The 11,794-nt window shown below is 49.7% G+C and overlaps 1 protein-coding gene across 2 annotated transcripts; it reads left to right on the top strand.

Moving 5' to 3' along the window:
- The first annotated feature begins 234 nt into the window (after positions 1-234).
- Positions 235-5,298, top strand: PNMAL1 (paraneoplastic Ma antigen family-like 1). Of its 2 annotated transcripts, none has more exons than XM_011962958.1 (3): positions 235-462; positions 685-2,062; positions 3,144-5,298. In XM_011962958.1, exons 2-3 carry the CDS (start codon positions 766-768, stop codon positions 3,158-3,160), a joined length of 1,314 nt encoding a protein of 437 aa, XP_011818348.1. In that variant the 5' UTR covers positions 235-462; positions 685-765; the 3' UTR covers positions 3,161-5,298. The 2 variants fall into 2 exon arrangements, with proteins under 2 accessions (XP_011818348.1, XP_011818349.1); XM_011962959.1 differs by having other exon boundaries at positions 685-1,857.
- Positions 5,299-11,794: the final 6,496 nt, after the last annotated feature.

The raw sequence follows: 11,794 nt of genomic DNA on the forward strand, positions 1-11,794 counted from the left end.
CCGTTTCCGAGTCCCAGTTGGGTGGAAAGAGTGGGCCTCCATGGAGGTGCCACCGGAGTGTATCCAGACCCCCTTGCTCTGCAACCTGTAAAGTACACTCTTGCACCGCGCTCCCTAGGCCTAATTGCAGCGCCGGCGCGCAGGCCGGGCTGAGGGGTAGCAACCCACGCCCGGTTGCCATGGAGACGTCGGCACCTGCGCAGCCCAAGACCCCCGAGCGGCGGTGCCGGAGCCAGTGCGCAGGCGCGCGCTGCGACGCCAATCTTGGCTCCGCGCAGCTAACTGGATCGAGGCTGGACGTCGCGTGACCCGCCCGGGCCGGAGTGGGGGCGGACGGCGCCTTCCTGGCCTTTTCTGCCTCTAGCAGCGGCGCTGGGGTAGCCGGAGCCCGCGACTGGGAAACAGCTGCATCCCGGCTGCCCCTCCTTGGCCTGGCTGGGCGGTCAGAGGCTGGGCTGCCAAGTAAGTCCCGGCCGGGCAGGTGGAGCGTTAGCCCCGGGTGAGGGACCGAGGGCCTTTTGCTGCAGATTTTGGGACACGTGTGAGCACCGGGGTCTGGGTTGGGGTGGAGGGTGTTGGGAAAGCGCGAGGCCTCCTGCAGGCCAGCCGCGGAGGGGGCAGCTAGGATCTGTGAGCTTGGCCGTCTTTCTGGAAACCTGACCTCGCTCCCTTTTCACCTTGCAGGATTACTGTTTTTGGGGGCCGCTGCAGCCCACGTCCACCTAATAGACTCTTTACTACACGTAGTAGGATCAAAGCCGCTAAATGTCCAAGACCATGGCGATGAACCTTCTGGAGGATTGGTGCAGGGGAATGGAAGTGGACATCCACAGGTCCTTATTGGTCACAGGTATCCCAGAGGACTGTGGCCAAGCAGAAATTGAGGAGACCCTGAATGGGGTCCTCTCCCCACTGGGCCCATACCGCGTGCTCAACAAGATATTTGTGAGGGAAGAGAATGTTAAAGCTGCCCTCATTGAGGTTGGTGAAGGTGTGAATCTGAGCACCATCCCCCGTGAATTCCCAGGAAGGGGTGGTGTCTGGAGAGTGGTCTGTAGAGACCCTACCCAGGATGCTGAGTTTTTAAAAAACCTGAATGAATTCCTGGATGCCGAGGGGCGCACCTGGGAGGATGTGGTCCGCCTGCTCCAGCTCAACCACCCCACACTGTCCCAGAACCAGCATCAGCCGCCAGAGAACTGGGCAGAAGCTTTGGGGGTGCTTCTGGGAGCAGTGGTGCAGATCATCTTCTGCATGGATGCTGAGATCCGCAGCCGGGAGGAAGCCAGGGCCCACGAGGCCGCTGAGTTCGAGGAGATGGCAGCCTGGGCTTTAGCAGCAGGGAGGAAGGTCAAGAAAGAACCGGGGCTTGCAGCAGAGGTGGGTTCTGCCTTAAAGACGGAGAACCCCAACAACGGGAATGCCACGGAAGACCAGCATGACCCTCCCAAACCTTTGGTTCGCAAGGCTGGAGCTAAGACTCGCTCCAGGAGAAAGAAGCAGAAGAAGAACCCCAAGCAGGAAGCAGTGCCCTGGAAAAAACCCAAAGGCATCAATTCCAACAGCACAGCCAACTTGGAGGATCCTGAGGCGGGTGATGCTGAAAGCATGGCAATTTCAGAGCCTATCAAGGGCAGCAGAAAGCCCTGTGTGAAGCAGGAGGAGTTGGCTTTGAAGAAGCCCATGGCGAAATGTGCCTGGAAGGGTCCCAGAGAGCCACCTCAGGATGCCCAGGCAGAAGCCGAGAGCCCAGGCGGCGCCTCTGAGTCAGACCAAGATGGTGGCCATGAAAGCCCACCAAAGAAGAAGGCCATGGCCTGGGTCTCCGCCAAGAACCCCATGAGGAAGAAGAAGAAGGTGAGCCTGGGCCCTGTCTCTTACGTCTTGGTCGACTCAGAAGATGTCAGGAAGAAGCCGGTGATGCCAAAGAAAGGGCCGGGCTCAAGAAGGGAGGCATCAGTTCAGAAGGCCCCTCCAGGCCAGCAGCCTGCTGAGGCAACAGCCTCAACTTCTAGGGATCTGAAGGCCAAGCCAGAAGGCTCTCCTCGGCGTGCCACCAATGGTGAGAATGACAGCAGAAGTGACTGGGCTCATGCCAGCAAGTGGATGAGGCAGGACTAGCAGGAGTGGCAGGTGGGGGCAGAGGAACCTGAGGAGGTGGTGGGTCAAGCGGGTGATGAGGACCCTGGTGCATGGCAGGCGGTGGGTGACACACCAGTTGAGGAGGGTAAGAGCCCAGACTGCCCTCCCAGGAGCCCCTGAAGGCCGATGCTGGGGACATCTGGTGGGCAGGAGATGATAGAGCAAACCCACTGACCGGTTGTTTATCAGTGAGTGTCACTGTGGTTGTTTGCCACTCCGTCTGACCCATCTTCCTTGATGAGAATTTAATGGTTTAGGCCCAGGCTTGGTGGCTCACACCTGTAATCCCAGCACTTTGGGAAGCCAAGGTGGGCAGATCGCTTGAGGTCAGGAGTTGAAGACCAACCTGGCCAACACGGTGAAACGCCGTCTCTACTAAAAATACAAAAAATTAGCTGGGCGTGGTGGCGTACGCCTGTAATCCCAGCTACTCGGGAGGCTGAGGCAGGAGAATCTCGAACCCGGGAGGCAGAAGTTGCAGTGAGCCTAGATTGTGCCACTGCCCTCCAGTCTGGGTGACAGAGTGAGACTCTGTCTCCAAAAAAGAAAAAAAAAAGAATTTAATGATTTGGGAGGCCAATGTGGGCAGATCACCTGGGGTCAGAAGTTTGAGACTAGCCTGGCCAACATGGTGAAACCCCATCTCTACTAAAAATACAAACATTAGCTGGGCATGGTGTTGGGCACCTGTAATTCCAGCTACCGGGGAGGCCGAGGCGTGAGAATTGCTCGAACCTGGGAGGTGGAGGTTGCAGGGAGCCAAGATCACACCACTGCACCCCAGCCTGGGCGATAGAGTGAGACCCTGTCCCCCCCCCAAAAAAAAAAAATCCTTTGGAGTTACGGTGTTTGCAGGGTATGTGGCTTTAAGGGTGGAATTTTCTAGAGGCCTGGCTGGGGAATAGAAATGTTCAGGGACCCAGAAGTTTCTTGGAAGTAATGCATTTCCTAATGACACCTCTCTGCTTCCCTTCTTGAGCTGTTCTCTCATTTATTTGCAGAATCCAGAAAGGTTTGATCTGGGGGACCACCCGTACTGAGGAGTTGAAAGAACAAGGAAGAAGTTCCAAATCAACCAAGTTTTCTCTTGTCACTGAATAAAATAAGACTTTGGACTCTCTTAGAGACCCTGTTGATAGAGATCTGGCTCTGAGGTAAACAATAGGTGAGGTCGTGGGTGGGAGGGAGTTGGGGAAGGGAGGTGGACCACTATGCCCTTTTCTCTACCAGGCCTGCCATTTCACCACCTCCTCTATTCACCTTCCCTTCGGAGTCAGGAGAGTTGGTAAGAGGATTGGGAAAGTTCTAGAACATTCATTCCCCTTTATGCATGAGCAGGGTCACTGTTACACTCATCCATGTTCAGTCTTTCTCAAACCCCACGCCTCCCTCCCTCCTCGGAATGATCAGCGACCTCTGCAGGCCCTGGCATTTGGAAGAGCTGGGTGGCCCCGCCGTGTTCTCCCTCCCGCCTTTCTCTCATGTAACCAGCGGGGTAAGTTAAGCCAGGACCTTCACTGCAAACCTGGCTTCATTGCCCCTTCAGTCTCCAGCTTCCATCCTCCAGTTATCTAGCCAGGAGGTCCCAAGAGTTAGTTTTAGGGAAAAAGAATGTCTGCCTAGACCTCAAAGTCTTTGAGTTTTAGAGTCTGTTAGTAAAATGGCACTTTGATTCCCATTTGGGATGAGCCCTCTCAGGAATCCTGTGGGGAAGCGGGGTGATTGTAGGGAAGGATGCAGGCATTCGTAGGTCCCCAGCTGTAATTCCATCCATCTACCAAACTGTTACCATCTTTGCACCAAACTGTCACCATCTTTGTAGCAGAAGGTCACTACTCACGTTATATATAAGTAAGAGGGGAAAAAATATTTTAAAACTTGGCTGTTGGCTGGGCGTGGTGGCTCACGCCTGTAATCCCAGCACTTTGGGAGGCCAAGGCGGGTGGATCACGAGGTCAGGAGTTTGAGACCAGCCTAACCAACATGGTGAAACCCCGTGTCTACTGAAAATACAAAAATTAGCCGGGCGTGGTGGCGCGTGCCTGTAATCCCAGCTACTCAGGAGGTTGAGGCAGAAGAATTGTTTGAATCCGGGAGGCGGAGGTTGCAGTGAGCTGAGATTGCGCCACAGCACTCCAGCCTGGCGGCAGAGTGAGACTCTGTCTCAGAAAACAAACAAACAAACAAAACCAGGTCAAGAGATCAGAGATCGAGGCTGTTAATGTCTGCCCCTGAATTTAGACACACTATATTAGACCAGACCACCACGTGTCATTATTTGTGTGTGTGTGTGTGTGTGTGCGCGCGTGTATGTGTTTGCGTGCCCATGTGTAGGGGAGAGGGCAGGGTTCCTGAGGTAATGGTTTCCAGACTGTATTCTAGATGTGCACAAAGATGTAATCTGAATCTATTTTTTTCACGTGTTTAAAAAACTCAAAAGTGACTACTCAGATATGTTGGAAACTAGTCACATTGAAGACTATGAGAATATTACCTTGTGTTTATAGGTTAACTTGTTTTTGTACACATCTTGAGTTAGTTATTTCTGGCATCTCTTTGCTTAAAGTTGAGTTTCTTGTAAATGCGACTGATGGGCGAGGTTAGAAGTGGAAGAAATTCAGTCCTGTGCATGTCATATAATCTGACGCCCTGAAAGCAAGTTTCCTTTCGTCGTTCACATGCTCTTGTTCTGCCGTGCTGCTTCAGTTGTATGGTAGCAAGTAAATGTGTTAACATGGTGAACAGTAGTAATATTCTATCATAGAGTATCAGCCCTTGCAAGTTTTCAGGGCATCTTTTCTGACTTCGGTTTTTGTGCTAAAGAATGTGAACAGTTGTTAGATGTTCTCAGTGATTCAACTTTAAAACACATTTCTCGTGGTGATTCATTTCAACATCCTGAATGAGTCTGACTGAAAAATACAAGAGAAAAGAGATCAGCTACGCAGCTGTGTGCATCGAGGTTCTCCTGGGGTGTGTGCCAAACCAAACCCAGGGGTGAACTGCACTCTTGAAGAGAGCAAAGCCTGCAACTGTCCAACTTCTAATTTCAAAACGGGTCCATTACGGCTTCATTGTGTTAACAGGCTGACACCATGACTAGTAAATGTAAACGTGTATGTATAAAATAAAGTTTAGCAAATTGTGTCCTGTTAAGTTTTACTCTTTTGTAGGTGGGGATTGCATGGACTACTAAATTTGAGGAAAGGGTTCCCTCTCCAAACAGTGCCCCCAGCCAGACATGACTGGTTATCAGAAATGGGTTCAAGCTTTGAGAATTGTTAATGATCCATGAGAGGAGAAGCCGTTTGTCCTCTTTGCGAATGGCTTTCCACCGATGTGGAAGGACGTCCCACAGATCTTGGGGTTTCTAGAATAGGTATTTGGTGATGCAAATTACCTCAAAGTGCCAGTTTATATTTTTATAAACAGCTGGAAGAGGAAAACCTTTCCCTCCCCTCCTGTTCCCTCACACAGAAGCCAAGAGTTCAGTGGCACGACCTCAGCTCACTGCAACCTCTACCTCCTGGGCTCAAGTGATCTGCCCGCCTCGGCCTCCCAAACTGTTGGAATTACAGGCATGAGCCACCGCGCCAGGCCAGAAGCTGAGGTCTTTTAGCTAAAAATTTAGTTTTCTTCTGGCTCTCCCTGCCCCTCTCCAAGAACTCCTGAACCAGGGTGGCCACTACATCAGTTGCTTGGAATCTGTTCAAGGTACCATTTCGTGTTCCCAGCTGCTGATTCAGGATCTCTTGGGGGTTGTACCTGGGAATCTCCATCTTAAACAGTTTCTCCTGAGAATTCTTTTTTTTTTTTTTTTAATTGCGATGGAATCTAGCTCTCGCCAGGCTGGAGTATAATGGCATGATCTTGGCTCACTGCAACCTCTGCCTCCCAGGTTCAAGTGATTCTCCTGCCTCAGCATCCTGAGTAGCTGGGACTACAGGCATGTGCCACCACACCCAGCTAATATTTTTGTTTTGTTTTTTTTTTTTAGTAGAGATGGGGTTTCACCATGTTGGCCAGGATGGTCTCCGTCTCTCAACCTTGTGATCCGCCTGCCTCAGCCTTCCAAAGTGCTGGGATTACAGGCGTGAGCCACCACGCCCAGCCAAGAATTCTGTTAATAATACAGGTTGGAGAGCTTCAGATGGAATAATTCAGGCTTGGGGAAAGGGAAGTGTCCTTCGGGGTCAAGGTTGAGGTTTTGTGAAAGTGAATGGAGATTGTGAGGAAAGACGGGAAAGAGATCAAAAGGGAAGCTGGGATTTGAGGACAGGTTGCTCGTTAGGAACTGCCATGTATTCAGAAGCATCTGGATGAAGGTTTATTTATTGGGTGCCCCCACACCCCACAATGGGAAAAGCCCTGTTTGGCCAAGATATGTGAGTACCTCCCACAATAATAGTCACTCACTGGTTACACCCAGGCTGTCAGTAAAGTATGACAGGCCTACGTGCCCTAAAAATGGGGTGAATCCAAGGTTGGGGCACATGAAAGCTGTCTTCAGGGAAACCTTATCGCCCCAGGTGGAGGTGTTCTGTTCAGGGGTGTGTCTCGGGAGAGGCTGGCCCGGAGTGTTTGCAGGGAGATGGAGAGCTGTGGATGTAACCAGCAGGGCTCGAGAGCAAAGTGTCCTGGTCGCCCATGCTGTCATTCAAGCAAGGTTCATTGAGAATCTGCTGTATGATGGCCAGGAGCAAGACCAAGTGCTGGTCTGGAACCTGACGTTCAAGTGAGGACAGACCTTATGTAGATACAGGCGAAGGGGCCGGAGAGCTCTGCCATGAAAAATAAAGCAGGAAGAGAGGCAGGCAAGGTGAGTGCAGGAGTGGCTGACTGTCGCCTACAGCGGTTGGGGGAGCCTCTCTAGGAACTCGGTGTCTGAACAGACCTGAAGCGGGTGAGGGGTGAGACAAGCAGTGGGCTAAGGACAGCCTCCTGGGCAGAGGGAACAGTCATCATGGAGGGAGGCTCTGATCTGTTTGAGAAAGTGAGTAAGGCCAGGCACGGTGGCTCATGCCTGTAATCCCAGCACTTTGGGAGGCCGAGGCATGCAGATCACCTGAGGTCAGGAGTTCACGACCAGCCTGACCAACATGGTAAAACCCCATCTCTACTAAAAATACAAAATAATTAGCCAGATGTGATGGTGTGTGCCTGTGGTCCCAGCTACTTGGGAGGCTGAGGCCGGGGAATCGCTTGAACCCGAGAGGTTGAGACTGCAGTGAGCTGAGATTGCACCACTGCACTCCAGCCTGGGCGACAGAGTAAGACTCTGTCTCCAAAAAAAAAAAAAAAAAAAAACAATAAATAAGAAAGCAAGGAGGAGGTGAGGAGCAGAGGCCAGGGGGCTTTGCAGGCTGGTGTGCAAGGCCCACAGGTACAGCCAGGATGTATTCTGGCTTTAATTTGAGAGATGGGAGCTGTGGGAGGGTGTTGAGCACAGCGTCATGACCCTACCTAGGGTGGTTCCAGTCTCCCTCTGGAAGCCTGGTGGGGAACAGACTGCAGAGGGTGAGGTGGCAGCTGGGAGCCTAGTGGGGAGGTGACTGTGGCTGGACCCGGAGGCCCTGGAGGCCCAAGAAAAAGCTGCCCATTTGGGGTTAGCAGAGCTACCAAGGAGAAAGACCTGGTTTGTGTTGATTTACTTATTCATTTATTCCTTTTCTTTACATTTTCATCTTTTAGGTAAAATAAAACATTTACATACAGTGAAATGGACAGATCTTAAGTGAACAGTCTGATGAGTTTGGACATAGACAGGCACCTGTGTAACCCACCCCTGCAACAAGGTACAGAACAATATCATCATCCTAGAAAGCCTCCCTGTGCCCCTTCCCAGTCGGTCCCCACCCCAGCTCTCAGAGGTGAGCCCTGTAATCATTTTCCAGCCAAAGCTCAGTGTGTCTGTCCCAGGACTGCATATAAGTGGAGTCATACAGCATATGGTTTTTTTGGTGTCTGGCTTCTTTTCCTCAGCTTAGTGGTTTTTGTTTGTTTGCTTGCTTTGTTTTTGTTTTTGTTTTTTAGGGAGTTTCGTTCTTTTTGCCCAGGCTGTAGTGCAATGGCCCAATCTCAGCTCAGGAGGCGGAGGTTGCAGTAAGCCAGGATCGCACCATTGCACTCTAGCCTGGGTGATAGAGTGAGACTCCATCTCAAAAAAAAAGTAGGCAGTAAAAGAAAGAGTTCCAGACTAACAGAGTCCAGTCCAAATATACAACTCCAGATTCCTTACATAATCTCCAGGCAGAAGCTAATTCTCTGGTTTTAGCAGTGCTCACCACCACGTAATTCTAGATGTACTAACCATACAACAAGGAGGCCTCTGTGTGCAGTTAATACCTCTTGTTTTCTATGTAAGTTTACCAAGCCAAATAGGACAGAGCCTACACTATATAAAGGCACAATTCAGAGACCACATGAAACAACCACCACTGAATCTGCATACTAATATAAATGATATACAGACATTATTGATCATTGGGATTGGGAATCTGTGCCACAAATTAAGCTCCAAAACCAAAACAAACAAACAAAAAACCCCACCAATATTGATGGATCTCAAAGGCTTTATGCTAAGGGGAAGAAGCCAGGAGCAAAAGACGCCCACATACTGTATGATTTCATTTTTAAGAAGTTCTAGAATAGGAAAAACTAATTCATGATGGCAAAAATTAGAACAGCGGTTGTCTCAGTAAGAAGGACTTTGAGAAGGAACTTTTTGGAGTGGTGGAAGGTTCTGTGTCTGGGTTGGTTGCATAGGTGTCAAAATGAATTTCTATCAAAAATCATCAAATTGTACATATATTTTAAATGTGTGCATTTCGCCGCATGCAAATTATACTTGAATGGAAACTATTTTTAAAAAGTAACTGGGGGCCGGGCACAGTGGCTAAAGCCTGTAATCCCAGCACTTTGGGAGGCTGAGATGGGTGGATCACGAGGTCAGGAGATCGAGACCATCCTGGCTAACACGGTGAAACCCCGTCTCTACTAAAAAATACAAACAAAAAAAAAAAAAAAAACTAGCCGGGCGAGGTGGCGGGCACCTGTAGTCCCAGCTACTTGGGAGGCTGAGGCAGGAGAGTGGAGTAAACCCGGGAGGCGGAGCTTGCAGTGAGCTAAGATCTGGCCACTGCACTCCAGCCTGGGCCATACAGCGAGACTCCCTCTCAAAAAAACAAACAAACAAAAAGGAACTGGGCCGGGTATAGTGGTTCATGCCTGTAATCCCAGCACTTATGGAGGCCGAGGTGGGAGGATTGCTTGAGCCCAGGAGTTCAGGATCAGCCTGGTCAACATGGCGAGACCCCCATCTCTTTTAAAAAAATAATAATAAAATGGCGGGGCATGGTGGCTCATGCCTGTAATCCTGGCACTTTGGGAGGCCAAGGCGGGCAGATCACCTGAAGTCAGGAGTTCAAGACCAGCCTGGCCAACATGGTGAAACCCCATCTCTACTAAAAATAGAAAAATTAGCCAGGCATGGTGACACACACCTGTAATGCTAGCTACTCGGGAGGCTGAGGCAGGAAAATGGTTTAAACCTGGGAGGCGGAGGTTGCAGTGAGCTGAGATGGCACCATCGCACTCTATCCTGGGCGACAAAAATGAAACTCTGTCTCAAATTAATTAATTAATTAATTAATAAAAAGCAATGGGGTGGCTATTTTATTTTCATCTTTACAGTCCTGTGCACTGAGCCAAAGCTATAGCAATGCTGCACACCAAAGCCAGTCACCGATGGGCCCAGTTTAACACTTCCTGTGTGTGATTATAGATCTTGTAATAAATGTGCTCCTGCCCTCCCTGTGTGTCTCATTTACACTTCTGATCAGCACGCTGTGGTGTAAGACTGTTTGCAGCGTACATGGCTCTGTGTTTAAAATTCAGGCCCCACACATTCGTTCTCATAAAATTGAACCTTTGATTCACGTCTCTAGCATGAATCTAGACATTACACTGAGCTCAAGGTCTGGGGCTGACTTTTAGGGGCCGCGTGGTCCAGAGGGAGGGTGCAACAAGCCACCGCAGAGGAGCCATTGGAGAAGGTTTTCCTGTTGCGTCCCGTGACCCTGACATTTATGAGGGAAAGTGTTCAACTCTTAGGGAATGTTGGTGATGCCAGGTGACCCAAGTTTTTCATCCTTGACTTACAAGCATCTGGGTTGGTTTCACCAAAGCACATCCTGATATTATAAAGCAAATTACTGCATTTAAAATCATGGTGGCACGCCTCTGTAATCCCAGCTACTAGGGAGTCTAAGATGGGAAGCTCGCTTGAGCCCAGGAGTTCAAGGTTACACAGTCAGCTATGATCCTGCCACTGCACTCTAGCCTAGGCGGCAGAATGAGACCCTGTCTCAAACAAACAAACAAACAAACAAACAAACAAAAATCGACTACCCTCTGTTAATGGCCAGAATATTCCGGAAAATGAAAATTCATGTCGGCGGATTAGCCCTACTGATAGATCAAGGAATGGATTGTGAGGATGCGATGTCACTGTAGTTTACTTGTGTTGAGGAACTAGGCCAACAAAATGGTGGGACAGAATCATGAATCCAGAAATAGAGCTTCATACATCTGAGAATTTAGACTATGACCAGCCATGGTGCTATTTATTCTAAATCAGCAGGAGAGAAAAGAGATTTTCTAAACTTAGCTAATGCTCTGAAAACTGGCTAGCCATTGGACAGAACAAAAAGAATAAAGTTGGTTTCCCTAGCTCCTTCTTTGAGTCCTCAAATACCTTCCAGATGAATCAAAGATGTAAATGTGAAAAATGAAATCAATAAACATTTAAATAAAAATAGGAACGAGTTTACTTATAATTTTGGAAGCAGAAGAATTTTTGTATTTTGGAGACAGGGTCTTGCTGTGTTGCCCAGGCTGGAGTGCAGTGGCATGATCATGGCTCACTGCAGCCTCGACCTCCTGGACTCAAGTGATCCTCCTACCTCAGCCTCCCTAGTAGCTGGGAGTACAGGCACACACAACCATACTGAGTTAACTTTTTCTTCTTGAGATGGAGTTTCGCTCTTGTTGCCCAGGCTGCAGGGCAGTGACCCAATCTCGGTTCATCACAACCTCCATCTCCCAGGTTCAAGCTATTCTCCTACCTCAGCCTCCCAAGTAGCTGGGATTACAGGCATGTACCACCATGCCCGGCTAAGTTTTGTATTTTTAATAGAGACAGGGTTTCTCCATGTTGGTCAGGCTGGTCTTAAACTCCCAACCTCAGTGATCCGCCTGCCTCGGCCTCCCAAAGTGCTGGGATTACAGGCGTGAGCCCCCGCGCCCGGCCTCCAACCAAATCTCTTTTTATCGTCTCTAGAGAGTTTCATCTTCCTATGGTTGTAGCACAATCTGTTTAACCAGCTCCATACTGATGGAAGCTCCAAACCCTTAGATGGTTTTCATTTTTCACTCTTACACTCACTCACTGTCAATGTTTCTCAAACATGCACCATGGCATACATCCGAGAGCATATCATTAGAGAAAACTGCTAGGATGCCAGGGATCAAAATCAAAAGTCGTTTAAAATATTTCACAGCTGGCCGGGTATGGTGGCTCACGCCTGTAATCCCAGCACTTTGGGAGGCTGAGGTGGGCAGATCACGAGGTCAGGAGATCGAGACCATCCTG

This window comes from Colobus angolensis, unplaced genomic scaffold, assembly GCF_000951035.1.
Source record: "Colobus angolensis palliatus isolate OR3802 unplaced genomic scaffold, Cang.pa_1.0 Scaffold60, whole genome shotgun sequence".
Lineage (NCBI taxonomy): Eukaryota > Metazoa > Chordata > Mammalia > Primates > Cercopithecidae > Colobus > Colobus angolensis.